General features: G+C 47.6%; 1 protein-coding gene and 1 long non-coding RNA gene across 3 annotated transcripts in view; both read right to left on the bottom strand.

Moving 5' to 3' along the window:
- Positions 1 to 6,674: 6,674 nt before the first annotated feature.
- LOC118241994 lies at positions 6,675 to 7,919 on the bottom strand. The gene is made up of 2 exons (XR_004776485.1): positions 7,384 to 7,919; positions 6,675 to 7,341 (listed from the first exon to the last, which is right to left on the bottom strand). It is a non-coding gene; the product is annotated as an uncharacterized LOC118241994 (long non-coding RNA).
- Positions 7,920 to 12,599: 4,680 nt separating this feature from the next.
- lrrc4ba (leucine rich repeat containing 4Ba) overlaps positions 12,600 to 18,795 on the bottom strand; it is a 34,639-nt gene continuing 28,443 nt past the window's right edge. For both annotated transcript variants that reach the window (XM_035530020.1, XM_035530016.1), the window contains 2 exons: positions 16,794 to 17,281; positions 12,600 to 14,841 (listed from right to left, as the gene is read on the bottom strand). In XM_035530020.1, coding sequence (XP_035385913.1) covers positions 12,895 to 14,841; positions 16,794 to 17,039 — 2,193 coding nt within the window. In that variant the 5' untranslated portion in view covers positions 17,040 to 17,281 and the 3' untranslated portion in view covers positions 12,600 to 12,894. The remainder of the gene's footprint in view (positions 14,842 to 16,793; positions 17,282 to 18,795) is intronic.

Genomic DNA, 18,795 nt, shown 5'->3' on the forward strand with positions numbered 1-18,795 from the left:
TAGTGTTATTGAAGGACAAAGACATCTAACTGTCACCAGTAGTGATACTGAAGGACAAACACTTATAACTCTCACCTGTAGTGTTACTGAACGACAAACACTTCTTGCATCTGTATTGTAGCAGCGTGCTTGCTGGATTATCTGAGTGTTTAGAATTTAGGTATGCACTAAAACGCAGTGCACTACATCTGGTTCAGTCTTCCGGGGTGAACCCACTGCTTGCACAAAGATTAGCTATTTTACTGTAGAAGTGTGTGATTGATACACACCCCCTACCCCCCCATAAAACACAGACACACACTCAACTTTACAACACTAAAGGATTAGAAAGATCAGTTTCTATTAAACTAAATTTTCAAAGTAATGATGGTTTCATGAATACATATACACACATAGACCCTGGGGCTGGGCAGTAATTGTAACCATCAGTCAGTGGTGTTCAGAAGTTGATCTCTTGGATGCCTTTCAGCCAGTAAGGGGTACAAACTGACCGCAGGTAAAACTCACACACAAAAATGTGTGTACCTATATTCTCAGATACATACACAAATGCTTGCATTTACCTATATGCTCATACACATACTCACACATGCCTCCTCACACAGTGTAGGCAGAAGTCAACCTTAGCATCATGCAAACAGCAAGCCCAGCACTCTGGGATCAAATCAGCTTTACCACACCTGCACACACACCGACACACACACACCAACACACACAGACACACACATTGACACACACACAGGCACTCATGCATTCACACACACACACATTTTCTTCAAGAAGATGTACAAAACACTTACGCCTATTACTTAACACCAACACACACACATACACACACACATCTCAGAGTCTCATTATACAGCCTCCTGCACACACATCTGTATGTTGCTCTGCGTCTCACTTCTGACATTAAACCCATCCAGAATAACCAACCACACCACATCACCACTCTGTGAAAAAACATCATTTATTCCATAAATGTATCAGTATGGCACAGGAACACAGACTGAACGGTCTGGGAAAAGAATTTTTAAAAAAAAGAAAGAAATGAAAAACATTTGGCACGAAACAGATACAGCAGAATGAATCTTTCCTCCTCCATACACACACACACACACACACACACACACACAATACATTTCAAATGCAGATAATAATACAAACAATTTATAATGTCTGATCTTATAGGTTCTAACAGAGTCAAAAAGGGACAATCTGATGAACAAAACAACATTTTGAATATTTGAGTGGGACGTAAGTAAAGCAGAACGGCAGATGGCAGCATGTTTAATTGAACAGAAGGAAGGGGAAGTCTGAGGCATCAGCTTCTGTTTCAGAAGCTTTTTTCTCCTCCCTGTGAAAAGATTGAGGTTACTGTGTGTGTGTGTGTGTGTGTGCATGTGTGTGTATGTGTGTTCACGTATATATCTGTGTGCGTGTGTTGATATGTGGCTGCTCTTTTGGAGAAATAATAATTTCTCATGCTGTTTAAAGAAAGAAAAAGGATAAACAAAAATGGAGCAAGAACAGCGTCAGAGGAAACACACGCAGACGGAGAGCAGGAGAGAGAGAGAGGAGTAAAGGGCAAAGAAAAATCAGGAAAGACAGAAAAGGAGGCCTACACAGGTAATGAGGGAAGAGAAGAAGAAGATGAGAGGTTGAACATTCTCGCTCTGAGAAGCAGAAGAGATGGGGAGACCCTGCTCTCTAGGGAGCGGCCGTGGTGAGAGAGAGAGAGAGAGAGAGAGAGAGAGAGAGAGAGAGAGTGCTCTTTGCAGTGGCTGTGGTGAGAGAGAGAGACAGCTTTCGGGAGCAGCTGTGACGTCTCCGGGGAGCAGGGTGAGAGAGAGACAGGTCTGGGGAGCGGCCGTGGTAAGAGAGGTGCCCAGGAAAGGAAGGATGAGTGAAAAGATGGAGAGAAAGCAGGGTGGAGTAAAGCTCTTCTCTCAATCCTGCAGGTCACCAGTGGTGAGGTCATCGCCCTTCTCAGCAATGCATGACCCCATGCACACACACACACACACACACACACACACACACACACACACACAGGCATGTCTGTCTATACCCCCAAACACTCAGACAACTGCATCAAATTCTGACCTCTTCAGAAATATACAGACAAGTCTGTCAGCACAGCCTTGCATACACACACAGACAACAGGAACTTTTCCTAGCCTGTACCCTCATTCTATATCCTCCACACAGCTACACACACCAAAACACACATTTATTTATTCTGCACTCATGCACAGTCACTAACGCAAGCTGGTAAACACACCCATGGCGACACACACAAACACACACATGCATACCCAGATCCACCCACCAACACAGATGAGACGAGATGAGAAGTGTCACACATGCCACGCCCCCCCGACCAAATCTCCCCTAATATAAATGTGCTGCAGAGTTTGGATGAAGTACATGAAGGGGTGGCTCATCGGCGCTAACATGGTGGAGCTTGTGTGATGGATAAACCCAAAGCCCCTCCCCCACTCTGAGCTTGTGTGATGGATAAACCCAAAGCCCCTCCCCCACTCTGAGCTTGTGTGATGGATAAACCCAAAGCCCCTCCCCCACTCTGAGCTTGTGTGATGGATATACCCAAAGCCCCTCCCCCACTCTGAGCCTGTGTGATGGATAAACCCAAAGCCCCTCCCCCACTCTGAGCTTGTGTGATGGATAAACCCAAAGCCCCTCCCCCACTCTAAGCTTGTGTGGTGGATAAACCCAAAGCCCCTCCCCCACTCTGAGCCTGTGTGGTGGATAAACCCAAAGCCCCTCCCCCACTCTGAGCTTGTGTGATGGAGAAACCCAAAGCCCCTCCCCCACTCTGAGCTTGTGTGGTGGGTAAACCCAAAGCCCTTCCCCCATTCTGAGCTTGTGTGGTGGATAAACCCAAAGCCCCTCCCCCACTCTGAGGTTGTGTGATGGATAAACCCAAAGCCCCTCCCCCACTCTAAGCTTGTGTGGTGGATAAACCCAAAGCCCCTCCCCCACTCTGAGCTTGTGTGGTGGATAAACTCAAAGCAAGCAAATCTATTGTCTAATTTCAACATTGTTGACTACAGAGCTGTTAGCAATTCAGACCTGGTTAAAATTAAACCAAAATCAAGATTAAAAAAAGAAAGGAGTGGAAAGAGAATGAGACATCTTACAAAAAGAGGGCAAGCAACTTCTGACCCATTTCTTTCAGGCCAAACAGAAAATGTGTTGCTGTAGTGTACGCTAACTAGTAAGCTAAATGTAGCTAATTGCAACTAGTTATTAGCTACATTTGTGATCGTTCAAGAGACAAACTACTGGTTTATGTATGCCACTGGGTGGGTAATCCCAAGGCCCCTGAGTTTGTGTGCATGCGTCCTCTGGGGTGGAAGCTCTCACAGTGAAAGCCCAGCAGGAAGGGATAGGAACAGAGAGGATTTGAGGGTGGGGACGACATGTGGAAATCGGCCACAGCCAGGAAGTGTGGAGCAGCCTGGGAACAGACATCAGGGGAGCGGAGTGAGGAGGAAAGTTTAGAGCAAAATCAATACTTCCAGTTAAACTTAATTTTATACTGATGAATGTTTACTGCAGCTCGAATTTCAGCCTTTTAACGCCAGTGCACCAAAATTTGTGCACAAGGGTTTTATGTCTGGAGATAATGGCAACCTCCTGTTTTACCTCTGTGCCAAATCTTCCTTCACTCGCTCAGTATCTCGCTCCCCCTCGCTTCTGTCTGTTCTGCAGTATAAGCTGTAACTGGGTCATACCGTAGATCCTTCTCTCTCTCTCTCTCTCTCTCTCTGTCTGAAGATTCCTACTGTTTGACCCTTTAAGAGGCTGGATCACTTTTCAGCACAGCGGCCTTGTCCAGCCTCACTGGATCTCTCTGAACTGAGGTTGAGTTCGACATGCTGGAGACCTGCTGCTTTCGCTGATGCCTCCACCGCCTGTAAGCGAAGCCCCCCGCAGCGCCGGGCTGGCCGTCAGAGCGGGGGGCCTATACGCACTGCACGAGCGGGAGCTTAGGGATAAGGGTGGTCTCAGCTCTGCTGGCCAAAGTGTCACCTCACCACCTGCACACTTGACTCCATCAGTGCTGTGGGGAAGTTACAACAATCACTCAGACATGCTAGCAACGCAAACTCCAGACCAACAACCTTCCGGCATGATTCAAATAAATAATCCAGCTGTCCATTTCCAAAAAATGAGGATTTTAATATTTCTGACTTGGAACCAGGTTGGAAGACGCAGGCTAGCAAAGAAAGGCTACAGCTAATGCCCCCACTGGAAGGTAGTATTGATCAGTACGGGCTGGTAGTGCTAATCAGTACTGATCTGCTCATCAGTGATCTGAACATGTCTGAACACTGAATGAATCATCTTCGTAATATTACAAAGCTTTTAAAACTTTTTTACTTTTCTGTAATTAGGAAGCTGTTTCTCAAATAAATGAAATTCCATCACCTTGGTAACTCTGCACAGAGATCTGCGAGAAGTCCTTAGCTGTTAGTTGGCACACTCCTCCTTTCCTCAGTGCGCCATGGTACAGCTTTTGGGCAGTACAGGATCTGGCACTACACCACCTCCCGCTGCTCTTTAGGAGTCCTCGCACTGTCCCAGAAACCCACTGGAACATTCCAGAGTGTTCCGGGAGGTTTCCGAACAATGGCGTGAGAGTGTTCCAGTACTGTTCTAGAACTAGGGGGTACTGTACCTGGGGACTCCGGGGAAGCTGCGTGGACACACTGCGCCTCGGGTACAGCCATCTGTGAGGATCAGTGAGACTCTAATTTCCGCCTGAGGGATACTGTAATGGACGTGTAGTGCCTCTCAGAAACAGACCCACATCTTCCCTGCTACAGCTTCGCGAGTGCTACCCATGAAGTCGAGATCCGAGGTTCGGAAGAGTGACACAGCGGAGCCGGCTGCTGAGGCTTTAGCGGTGCCGCGTGTACTACCCATCCGGCTCTGCAGAACAGCCGTACGGACACTGCTCTCACGGAGCGGTTGCTGTGTCAAGCGGTGCTAGGATTAGGACCATCGAGTGGTCGCCGTGGTGAGCGCTCTCAGGTTGTGCCGAGCTCTGGCACTCGCTGAACCCCCCCCAGCCCCGATAACAAGGGCAGCTTCACAACAACGGGCCAAGAGACCTCGGCTAAGCACAGCGCACCGCTCCGTCGTCAATCACCTCACCTGGCAATGAAACCATGGTCACGGACATCTCGTCACTACACAAAAGCCTGCGGTGTGATTGGCAGATGCACCGCTGCTCTGCGGGACAGGTATCTCTGCTCAAGGTGGTGTCTGCACAACGGAGGCACATACAAGCAAATACACACTCATCAATCAAGTATTTTAAAAACACATACAGCCACGCTCTCTCTCTCTCTCTCTCTCTCTCTCTCTCTCTCTCTCTCTCTCTCTCTCTCTTTCTCTCTCCGTTAAAAGACCTAGAGAGAGAAATTAAAAGAGGGAATTAAAAGACTTAACACCTAATAAGACAGTGAACATTGCGGTATTACTTTAAAACATCCCTCTAAGACTTTATGACAATGAAGTGCGTGAGTGTGTGCGTGCATGTGTGTAGGTGTTTGATTAGCTGCCTCGGGTATTTGCACGGATCACCGTGATGACGCATGGCGAACAGCCGATCTCACGCTCCCGGTAAACACGAGCAGACGCTGGGGATGTCACGAGAACCGATACACCAGTACCGAGTCGATGCCACAATTCTGAACACGCGACTGCAGCGCAGCTGTCGTAAGCACTGCAGACTGTGATTCCTCCGGATATGCCGAGGCAATCGCCCTCCAAGTGTAATCTGATATGGAAAATTAAGAAGACGTCATCAAAATCCTTAAACGTTCCAGTTGATTGTGAAGTGCGACAGATGTGTGTGTAGTAGTAGCGCTACACACACGCCTTCATAAAGGCTAAATCAGCGATGGCTCATAACGTGAGCTGGGTGCAGTTTATAGAAAATAAATAAATCGGGAATGGAACAAGATATTGTATGCTTAAATTAAAGCCAGTTCGCCCAGGAGTCGGGTTTCCTGCCCAGTAAGCAAAGCCATGGGTAGCCTACAGTTAACTGTCCAAGTCTGTCTAAACCGAGTTTGTCTTTGCTGGACAACTAACATATCTTCTATATTTTTTAGTATTGCAGTGCATAAAGAGATGGCTAGTTCCGAATTTTGCCTGAATATATTTGTACAGTCAAATGGTGCTTTCCCACTTGAGATGGTTTTGAGTTTCTGCGCATTCACACTGAATGTCCGCGTACTGGGAAATGTTATTTGGGTCACATACTGCATACGGCGTACTGAACTACATACTGAGTGCAGTGGGTAGTTTACAGTACAGCCATATATACAAAATACGTTTGAAATAGCCTACTACATAATGCATACTGTATACTGTACTCAGTATACAACCTGCATACTGATCCCATCAGTAGCATGGAGTAAAGTATTAAGTATGCGACAAACGGAAACCTGACCAGGATTTTCCTTTAATTTTGGAAAATAAACCATGTATTCCACTAAAAATAGTAAAGAAAAATGAACTGTACCTGACTTTTTTCTACAGTATACAGGTTCTGGGCAGTAGGACGCTAGCTAACATTTCCATTACTCCAGTGTCAGCTCACCAGCTAATCAGCACTCAGTAGCAAATATGATAACGTTTACAGGTCCATTTTCCTTGCTAATTTCAGTGTAATGCATACGTCTGCTTCCAAAATTACAGACAAATGGGGAATGTGTATATGTATCTATGAAGACCTTTTGGCAAGTTAAGACTGCTGGATGGCTGACTGTCAGAGAGCAGCACCTAAACAGCAATAAGTTAGAGTTTACTTGTGTCATATTTATAAATTTGCTATCAATTTGTGATGTGGATGAAACCTGTTCAGAAAAGTTGCCAAATTAGCTGGAAGACGAATTTGTTAACTTTTACCTAGCTAGATAATGTTATTCATTCTAAGGGTAAATCTTGGCTTTATCAAGCTGTTCAGCCATCATAAGGCAAATATTCATTTTAGGTGGACAATATGGGGTCATTGTTACATAGATACAATTAATTTTAGCCACATTAGCAAGTAAATAACTGTCCAACCGCAAAGCTGTCAAGGGAAATGAAAAAGCACAACACGTGTAATGCCTCCTCTGTGATGATGTTGCATGGCTTTCCAAATGAAGTGATTCAATCACCTCTGACCATGTCTCATGATTAGTGTGTCGGGAACTCCAGGGCACTGCTTAGAGACCCTGTAGAGTGGAATGAACCCTAAATGGAACTTCAGTGGGCGTAATTCCAGTGAATCCCATTGACTGCGCATCCCCTATATACCTGGTAAGTCCTAGGCTATACCTGGTAACTCCCAGGCTATACCTGGTAAGTCCTAGGCTATACCTGGTAACTCCCAGGCTATACCTGGTAAGTCCTAGGCTATACCTGGTAACTCCTAGGCTATACCTGGTAACACCTAGGCTATACCTGGTAACTCCTAGGCTATACCTGGTAACACCTAGGCTATACCTGGTAACACCTAGGCTATACCTGGTAAGTCCTAGGCTATACCTGGTGACTCCCAGGGTATACCTGGTAACACCTAGGCTATACCTGGTAAGTCCTAGGCTATACCTGGTAACACCTAGGCTATACCTGGTAACACCTAGGCTATACCTGGTAAGTCCTAGGCTATACCTGGTAACTCCCACGCTATACTTGGTAACTCCCACGCTATACCTGGTAACTCCCACGCTATACCTGGTAAGTCCGATTAATTGCCTTCTTTCCTTTCATACTTCAGACAGCTGGCCACTACAGTATGCTGTCACCATAATAAAGTTGATTGTTTAAAAAAAAAAAAAAATTGGCTTAATATCATTTTGTTTTAAGTAACAGTATTATGTTTATTGTGTTTAAGTAACTAATGTTATTTAAACATAATAAACAAAGCAATAAAATAAAATAACATTGTTATTTAAACACTTTTTTATTACTTAATGGCTCCATCCCACTTCTGTTGTTGGAGTTGTTTCAAATAAAATAGTTCATGTTGAAATACATTCAATTGGTTTATTTTTTTGTAGGGAATCGCAGAATTTCAGTGGTATTGGTATTGGCTACCAAATGTCTGGTATCGTGACATCCCTAACACACACACACACACACACACACACACACACAGACACACACACACACACACACACACACACACACACGCACACACACACACACGCACACACAAATTCAAAATGGCTTAATGTTCAATTACAGATCTGTCACACAGACTCTCACTCTGTGGTTAGCTAAGCACCACTCCTCCCCTTCAGACCTCCAAACCCAGACACACACACAGCACTAAAATATTACTGATCGCTATAACAACGTCAATAAATCGCAACAGTCTGGTGCATTAGGCCGCCTGAAAAATGTGTGTGGGATCCTAATGAATTAATCTGACTCTAGAATATATAAAACAGATACTGGCTGTGTTTGGCTGTCTTCCACTGTGGGGAAGCCAAACGCGGGGTGCTTATTGGAGACTTTCTGACCAATCCCACTGACCAATCCCACAGGCTTCCACCTGCAGACCAATCCTAAACCTCACATCCAAGCCTAAACCTAAACATCTCTTATGAGTCTTGGGCTGCTGTGTTCCAGTAGGAGGGGCGGCATAGCACTGGGAAAGCCAAATTCAAATCACCAGCGGGGTTTAAAACAGACATCTGACTGACACTTCTCAATGTGCTCCACCTCCTCTCGCACACACTCCGGTATGCTGAAGCCAAACATACACAGAAACACTCCACACACAAACTCGTGCATATGGGCGCACACACGCCTTAGAAAGGAAATCCAAAGGGAGCGTGAAATCCCAAAAACCCAACATGTGAAGCGGCATGATAGAAGGTCCACAGGCAGGCACACGCATGCACGCAAGTTACCGAAATGGATGCTTGGAGTGTTCTGCACAGATCTTTGCGCAAGACCTCATCAGCCTCCAGCTAGCCATGTTTTTGCTCAGTGGTGATGGCGCTGGAGTGTGAGTGAGTGTGTGTGTTTATAGGATAGGTGAGAACCAATGGCTCTGTGTGGAGTGTTCTCTTCCCCGTGACTCAGACACTGCAGTGCTACAGGGGGGAGAGAGAGAAGGAGAGAGAGAAGGATAGAAGGAGAGAAAGGGGAGGGATAGAGCATGTCTGAAGCACCATCCTAGCTCCTACATGCTTTAAGGCAGCTTTTCCGAAGCTCAGTCATGATCCATCTGCACGCACAGACCGGGTACATGGCTAATAACCAAATGTCACAGCACACACCTCCGCATCAAACCAGCTGCTCAGAAACATGATTACTCTGCCTTTCTCACTCGCACACGCATGCAAACAGATGTGTATGCAAATCACCGAAAGGGCATATGAAGATATGCAAATCGCACAGTGGCGTTGGGGGGCAGCGACGCTATCTGTGGGGCTGGCCCGTGCATACAGCGAACGGACGCTGGGTGAGATCTTTATCACCGGTGTGTGAGCTGCATGAATGCCAATGACCCCAAGGAGGGAGGGTGTGGCGAATAAATGATCTCTTTAAGACACACGGGCTGGGGTGCACGCACGCATTTGTGTGTGTGCGCGATGGCAGTGGAGCAGAGCTGTGCGCACATTTACATTGGAGACCCGCGCCCTGTGATGGGAACTGTCGCAGCGGCAACAGTTGCCAGGGAAACGGCCGGAGCCTGTGGAGGCGCAGGGCTGGATAAGGGAGGATGCTGGACAGAGACCGGAATGTCCGCCTGGGCGTGTGCACGCCTGTGTCCATGAGTGTGAGGGTGATCACAGGAGTTTGTATGTGTGTGGGTGTGTATGGGCATATATGTGCATATTTGCTTTTATATGCACACGTGCATCCATGTGAGTGTGTGACAATGCATGTGTATATGCATGTGCGCATGTGTGTGTGTGTGTGTGTGTGTGTCGTGGGTTGTTTTACGGGAAAACCAGGCTGATGAACAGCACAGGGACCCGTGAGGATGGCACCAGCTCTGATGCGGTTTGGCTCATTAATTCGAAGGCGTGTTGCCGAGGCAACGGGGTGTTGACATAGCGCAGCAGCACTTCCTGGCACTGATAATGGGTGTCATTCTGAGAACAGGCACAGATTAGAACACTTTCACAAATGCACACGCACACACACACACACACACACACACACACACACACACACACACACACACACACTAACACACACACTAACACACTTTCTCTCTCTTTCTCCATCTGTAGAAAACTGCACTCCCAGCTACGATACCTTACAATCTAGTATGGTTGTGTTTCTACACTATAGTGTTACATACAGTGATACCTCAGTTACATGAGACAAAACTAAAACTAAAACAATAGCATGGCCATCAAATTTCACTGGTTCTGTTGCCATTTTGGGTGCCATTTTCTTTTTAATTTTGAAGTGACTTCTGCTAACAGAATGTTTCTCATAATAACGAGTGTAACCTTAGCTAATTATAATAACAATAACAATATTACAATTAAGATAACACTTGATTTTAAAAAAACAAAACCAAACTAGGAAAAACAAATAATGAAAGACACTTATCATCATAATAGTTTGTTTTTAAAAGAGCTCTATAAGTTTCTATATTTTTCTTTTATCTGTGTCCTTTTCCATTAAAAAACAAAAATTCACCAACCCTTTTATTTCAGTTGCATGTTGTCTCTCTCACAAAGCGGGTTTGTCTTACCTTGCAAACGTTTTAAAATGCCGTTTTCTGTTAGCCATCAGAGGCCCTGTTCGACACACTGTATCTCCATCCACATGTGAGAACACAGTGATTATCCATAATCAGAGCCTATGATCTGCTCTCAAACGTGTTCAATCACGTAGGGAGAAGGGAAAATAGGCTCCTGCTTGAGTTTCGTCTCGTACAAAACCAAGAAGTAACAGATGGGTTTGGGCGCCATTCATAACACGTGAGGGCTCTTCCTTCCGGGGGGGGGGGAGTTCTGCTGCTTTCACTGGGCACGAGTGATCTGTCGCCGTGGATACTGCCGTTGTTATTTCTGTGTTCTGCTGGGAATATATGCCATAGTGACAGTCACTTCTAGCACAGTGAAATACAAACACCACCTCTGAATACAAAAAAGCAAACAAAAACAACCAAAAAAATGAACCCATTTGCCGAAATATAAGCCTTTTTTTTAAATAATTATAATAATAATTGTAATATCAATAGTACTGTTTATCTTCTTCACTATAGAGGGACGAAATTCATAAATCATTTTACTCTTCCTCACATCAAATATCTCTCTGGGTATAGCAGCATTTAGATATAAATTCACATTTTTCTCTCATTACATTTGCTCTACAACTGTATTTTTCAAGATGGTTAGCATAGCTTGGTGTACGTTTTCCACTGGCTCCACGCTGGCCTCAGCGGTTTGTACCGCAGCACGAGTCCAGTATAATTCCACTTTAATAATGAACAAACGACTTCTCTTCAACGACCCTGTTAGTAAGAATGCAACAAGAAAAAGGGTAGAGGGTTTAAAGACTAAAAACAAGCCGTGGTCGGACCAGCGTCTGCTGTCTGCTGCCCTAGCTGTGGCAGGTGGCCTCGAGGCTCGCCGTGGGATCTCCCAGGGAGTACGGAGCGTGTCTGAGCGTGGGGCAGAACTGTTCACAGAGCATCACAGCACTGCAAGCGCAGCTGGTACATCCTTCAAAAGCCGTGGCTCTCAGTCAGGAAAAAAAAAACTGTTAAAGATTCTTCATAATTTATTTCTCTGAATGAAAATATATTTATATATATCGTGTGTACTTTCACAGTTTTTGTTTTTTTTTAATCTTTAGATTTTTGGATAATTGTCTTTTGCCCTTTAGGTTCTTTTTAAAATAAAAAAAAAGAGGAACTTTTCTCTTGCTCACTGCTTATCCCTCACCCTCGCTGAGAGCAAGACATGGGAGTCTGTCAGGAGGAGCTGGCCTTCAGCACGGTGAAGCTCTGTCTGTTCCACTCCACACCGTCGCCGCTGCTACAAGCTTCTACTCCCAACTAAATGATGGACATTGCTTTAGTCAACAGCTCTGCCATTCTAAAACACTTTCACTTGCTCCAGTGAGACACACACACACACACACACACACACACAATTTATGAATGTATGAACACATCTAATGCATATTGTGCATTGTGTGTTGTATTCTTATTTTTTCAGAGCATCTCAACATGGCATTAAGATACATGGTGGTGTAACTGTCTTCAACACTTTCTGTCAGAAAGTGTGTATGTGCATGTGGAGGGGTGTGTGTGTGTGTGTGTGATGCTTCCTGATGCTGTTGCACAAAGATTTGGCTTTGGCAAGTTTGGCACGTAATTACTAATGTGACATTACATTCGAATGCGTTGGACTGATAGGAGATCGATGCTGTGGTGTGGGTCTAGTCCCTTTGCTGACGCTATTGTATTTCATGTTGATCGGAGTGTGGCTTGCTATGGGCTACTCTAACTGCAGCGGGGCTCTCTGTCTTCCTCCCTCTCTCTCTCTCTCTCTCTCTCTCACTCTCTCTCTCTCTCTCTCTCTCTCTCCCTCTCTCTCTCTCTCTCTCTCTCTCTCTCTCCCTCTCTCTCTCTCTCTGCTGTTGCAGTACAGCTTTGTAGTGGTCCACAGTTGTGACTTCCTCTCGTGGAGGAAACGCGTCACACAATGCTGGGTCTACCTCACGCGTTACACCTGAGATCGTACCCACAGCCGCTGGAGAGCCTGTGTGTCCTTCATCTGTTTCTGTCTCCCTGATGCCTTCTTTTTCTCTTTCATTTAAAAAAATCTCCCTCTCTCTCTCTCTCTCTCTCTCTCTCTGTCTCCCACTCTCTCACTCGCTGTCTTAGATCTGAGTCTCTTGGACGTTCTCTTTGGAGCCGCTCTTAAACAGCAGGGGCTCGATCTGAGGGTTCTGCCCTTTGCCCATCAGGCCCTTGAGTGAGCCGTGGATGCCCAGGGTGGGCAGGGGCACCGGCGATGGAATGGAGCACGGCCCAGTGCCCATGGAGACGGGCATCTGGGCGCAAGAGATGGTTGTGTTCTGGGCCTGGGTGCATGGGGAGGGGTTGTTGTTGTTGTTGAGGCCCCCACCCGCTGCCAGGCCCAGACACATCATGTTACTGCTGAAGTGGTGGGGCTTGTAGTAGTGGTTGAGATGCTCAGCCCTGGCCAGGCTGGGCAGGGTGACGATCTCGGGGTGGTGAAGGCGCAGGCCCTGGCTGCCTCCGCCTGCTCCACCCTGGGGCCCAGCGGAGCCTCCGGAGAGGCCGCTGCCGCGGACGCCCGCGCCGATCTCATCCTCCACGTTGACGATCTCGATGGCACGGGCAGGGCCGTGGTGCTTGTGCAGCTGGTGCTGCTTCCTCAGTTTATAGAAGACCACCAGCATGACCGCCGCCATGAAGGTGATGGCCACAAAGCAGCCGATGATGATCTTGGTGGTCTTCATCACGTCATCCAGCCCGGAGGGATAGCTGGCCTCGGAGACCGTGACGGTGAAGGTGGGCTTGGTCGCCCGGGGAGACGACGACGAGCCAACCACGGACAATGAGGAGGCTGTGGTCGACACGGCATTGTGCCAGAAACGCCCGGACGGCGTCGGCCCGGGAATGCGGATGGTGGTCTCGTTGATGGAGCGCAGCGCGGAGTCCTCGTCCCCTGTGGATTCCACGGTCTCCACAGTGACGGTGGTGAAGTATGTGTAGTTGACGCTGGTGTCTGCCGCGGTCACGTTCAGTACAGCGGTCGCCGTGGTGTTGCCGGCGGAGTTAGTCACCATGCAGGTGTACTGGCCGGTGTCCCGCAGAGTGACGTTGGTGAAGTTGAGCGTCCCGTCATGCAGCACGGAGATGCGCACGCGGTACGAGCCGTGCGTCATCAGAGTTCCATTGGGTGTGATCCAGTTGACGGATGTCATGGACGTCCCCGTGCGGCATTTCAGCTCTGCCGCCATGCCCTCGGTCACGTTGAGGTCGGTGGGCGGCTCGACAATAACGGGCGCGTAGCACGTGAAGTGGCTCTGGTCCAGCTCACCGATGTACTTGCCCTTCAGGTACGGCGGGGCGTGGCAGCGGGCGCAGCAGGTGGTGTTGCTGGGCACCGTCTCCTTCAGCCACCAGCTGAGCCACAGCACGTCACAGTTGCACACCCAGGGGTTGTGGTTCAGGTGCACGCGCTCCAGCTTCTGCAGAGGCGTGAACAGGTCGTGGGGCAGCGAGTGCAGGGAGTTGTGGGACAGGTTCAGCTCCTCCAGGCTCTTGAGGTCGTCGAAGGCGTTGCGTTCGATCACGGACATCTGCGAGTGCATCAGCCACAGCTTGCGCAGCGACTCCAGGCCCTGGAAGGAGCCGGGCCGGATGATCTCCAGCCTGTTCCCGGACAACTCCAGCTCTTCCAGCCGCACCAGCGGCGTCAGGTTGGGGATGTCCTTCAGGCCGCACATGCCCAGGTTCAGGTAGCGCAGGTTGATCAGGCCCACGAAGGCGGCGTCGGAGATGTAGTCCAGCTTCTTGAGCTCGCCCAGGTCGAGGCGGCGCAGCGAAGGCACACGGTGGAAGGCGTAGCCCGGCAGCGTCTCGATGGGGTTGTTCCGCAGCCACAGTTCCCGCAGTTTGCTCAGGTACTCGAAGGCCTGTGACGGCACCAGCGTCAGACGGTTGTCGAACAGCTCCAGGGTGTTGAGGTTGGGCAGGCCGTTGAAGGCGCCCACCTCCACCTGCCGGATCTGATTCTTGGACAGCTGGAGGATCTCCAGGTGACGCAGGTGCTTGAAGGTGTCGGAGCGGATCACCTGGGAGAGAGAAGCTCCGTTAACTCTAGCGCACAGACCCAGCTCATTGCTTTTCTCTGCCCTAAAACTTGATTGATGGCTATTTTTAGTTCTATCACAAATAGAGCTCTCAATTATGTGTTGTTCCAATCACAGCAGTTCTTCTCCACTGATGTGAATCTGTGTTTGATCTGAATGTTTGTTTCTTGTAAAAAAAAAAAAAAAAGAAATTGTAGATAAATGGTGCAGTCAAAGATGTAGGCGTGAAACGCATTCTACAAATGATTATTGAGCACAGAGCCATTGTTAGGAGGGAAAAAGACTTTCAGTTAGTCACAAACCTCATCTGGCTTGTGCTATATTTGCCATGTCCTGTTGTCTCAGAGCAAGTATTTATAAAACATTCCCATGGAAGAAAAGCATGGAATTAGCTCATCTGTCTGACAGGACCACACCCAAGGAGCACACAGCTGGGAGCACGTGTAAAAGAGCCTGATTATGGAGAGAGAAGACAAGCAAGGCATGCTGGAGCTTTTAGACTCTGCTGTTTGACACAGAGGAGGGACAGAGTGCTGGGCTACTCTGAGGATCAGAACGGCAGTAATGCTCTCAAGAGAGGAGAGGGGAGGAGAGGGGAGGAGAAGGGAGGGGAGGGGAGGGGCGGAGAGGGGAGGAGAAGAGAGGGGAGGAGAGGGGAGGGGAGGAGAGGAGGAGAGAGGAGAGGGGAGGAGAGGAGAGGGGAGGAGAGGGGTTAGGAGAGGGGAGGGAAGGAGAGGGGAGGAGAGGAGAGGAGAGGAGTAGAGAGGGGAGGAGAGGGAGGTATGAAACTGGTAGAAACTCAAATCTCCACTTTCAGGATGCAGAGCAACAAGAGAGAAAGGCAGCAAAAAAAATCTAGGATGCCTTGAGGTGTTAAAATATTTTTAGCTTTTTAATCATTTCAGGTGGGGCTCTAGGATATAACCAACTAAACCAGAAACATGAAGAGAGATTTTTCTTATTTTGATAAAAGTGTTTTCTGTTAACCCTTTCAGACCACAGTGTAAGGGCTTGTTGATTGATACGATCCTAAGTCTGTCTAAGATTGTGTGGAACTGAACACGCTGCGTTTGGGCCCCTTGCCTAGCACGAGGCTGACACACGCCGCCATTAGCATGATCTGTTGACTGCTTCAGTGCTGTGGCGCTTAGACTGCCATTTCTCACTGTTTAAGCTGCAGTCCTGTTACACGCGCTTGATGCTTCGGTAATTAACACCGTGAAGTTGCCGACAGGCGAACACACACATGCACGTACAACTACATCCAAACATGCACATACAACTACATCCAAACATGCACGTACAACTACATCCAAACATGCACGTACAACTACATACAAACATGCACATACAACTACATACAAACATGCACATGCACATACAACTACATACAAACACAAGCATGCACATTTAACTATATACAAATACATGCATGCACGATCAACTGCATACAAACACATGCATGCATGTACAACTATATACAAACACACACATGCACATTCAGCTACATACAAACACACACGCATGCATGTACAACTACATACAAACACATGCATGCAAGGATAACTACATACAACCACACACATGCACGTACAACTACACACAAAAACACACATGCATGGCCAACTGCATACAAACACACACATGCATGTTCAGCTACGCACAAACACATGTATCCACATTCAACTTCACGCAAAACACACGCATCCACATTCAAGCACGTGGATGTACATTTAACTAAACATGCATCCACTACACAGAAATACACACCCCAAGATTCAAAAGACATCCAAATTCAACTACAAACACACATCCAAATTCAACTACAAACACACATCTACACGCAAATACACACAAACACACATCCACATTCTGCTACACACAAACACCCGCATGCATATCCAGATCTTGGTGAGTGTGTACATTATGTGTACCTGTATGGAGTTCTCCTGTAAGTTGAGGTATCGTGTGTTGTTGGATATATTCTCAGGCACCTCATCCAGGCTTCTTCTGGTGCAGATCACTCGGCTGGCTTGGTTGGAGCAACTGCAAGGTGCAGGGCAGGTAGACGTGGCTCCTGCTACCTCTTGGCCAGGAAGGAGGAGCCACAGCAGCAGCTGGGTTAATAGGAGGAAGAGGGGGGAGGGGCTAGGAAGTCCGGTCACCGTGGTGATACGCATGGCAACTGGGTCATGACCCTTCCTGTATTCCGAGGGTTTATAACAGACTGATTCCAGAAGGCAGAGATCCGTCGTTCACGGGCAGCTGGAGGCTGGGTGTGTGCTGGGCCGTGTGCGGTAACGCTGGTCCTCCGTTCTTTATTCTAATGAAGATATGACACATTTACATATATTGTGTCTCTGTTGCTTTCGAGGGTCCTCTGAGAATTCAAGCACCCTCTCCCAGTGAAGCACACGTGTTACTGGAACAGAAAAAGAGAGCACACGTCAGAACAATGGAGCCTCACTCTGTTGCCTTTCTCACAAGGTCACAACGCAGACATAAATCCTTGATATAAATCATGTTTATACATAAACAGATATAAATCCTGCTTAAATATGGCACTCCATAATTACTATGAATTGTGCGATGTGCACAAAGAATAATTACACACTATGAATCGTGGAAAAAATGAACCACTTAATCACTGTAGAGGTGTAGTGTGGGGCAAAAGGCTCCGAATGGAAACAAGCTCTCAATTCCAAAGGCAATCCACAGAGACACCAAGGATACCAAGATTGTGTTACTGTCATTTACTTCTAAAACACAGTTTCATCTGAAAACCAAAAGGTGTTCAGGTCACATGTCTTTGAGCGTTCACCACAGACCGGTGCAGCCTCACAGCTGCAACGGACCATCAGGCATGTGGCAGGTCCATGCGGTTGCCCAGGGCCCAGGAGTGCCTGGGAGGGCTCTGGGGAGCGGGAGCACCCAGCAGACTGACCGTGAGGGCCCGCTGACCCCGCGCTGAGCCCCTAACTGCAAGGGTGAGTCCCGCCCCTACGGGGGTTATTTAGACCCTTGGCAACCTTCTACAAGATGTTATTAATGATGAGGGTCCTGATGAAGACACAAGGATACGCAAACTCATTTGACAAAGGAAATCTTCTGTGGAAAATAAATAGAGGAGAGAGAAAGAGTGAGGAGGGGGATAGAGACAGACAGAGAAAGAGACAGAGCGAGACAGAGAGAGAGAGAGAGAGATTATTTAACTGATGGATGACTGTACAGCTACAGGGAGAGAAGAGAATTATCACTGATAAATGAATACAGAACAGCTATGAGAGGGCAGAGAGACAGACGGACAGACAGACGGACAGCACAAAACAGCTGGTGAAGGGGAAATATTAGGAGGGCGAGATGTGGAGAAAGATAGGAGAAAAAGGCAGAGACGAGGCAGAAAGAGAGGAGGCGACAGGGACATTAATATTAATCATCCCTGCCAGTGGAAGAGGGAGAGAATGAGAGAGAGAGAAGAGAGTGATAGAGGGAGAGGAGAAGGGTTCACTACAACGAAATGAACATGAAACAGAGAGATGGAGGGAGGACAGTGACAACATGCATATAAAACAGAGGGAGAGTAAGGAAGAGAGAGAGAAAGAAGGGGAGAGAGAGGGAGGGAGGGAGTGAGTGATGGGAAGATGCTGCAGACAGACAAAACAAGGGAATGAATATAAAGCAGGCAGAAACAGACAGAGGAGAGGAGAGAGGGGAATAGCAGAGGAGACATGAGGAAGGGAGAGGGGAGGGGAGGAGAGGAGAGGACAAGAGTGGAGAGGTTAGAGGAGGGGAGGGGAGGGCAATAAGAGCAGTTAGATTAATCAATAATGCGCACATGGTGTGGAATGACATTAAAACACAGGGCATGGATACACACACTCACTCAAACTCACACACACGCACACACACACACACACACGCACACACACACACACT

The sequence above is a fragment of the Electrophorus electricus genome, chromosome 1 (genome assembly GCF_013358815.1).
Source record: "Electrophorus electricus isolate fEleEle1 chromosome 1, fEleEle1.pri, whole genome shotgun sequence".
NCBI classification, from domain to species: Eukaryota; Metazoa; Chordata; class Actinopteri; order Gymnotiformes; family Gymnotidae; genus Electrophorus; species Electrophorus electricus.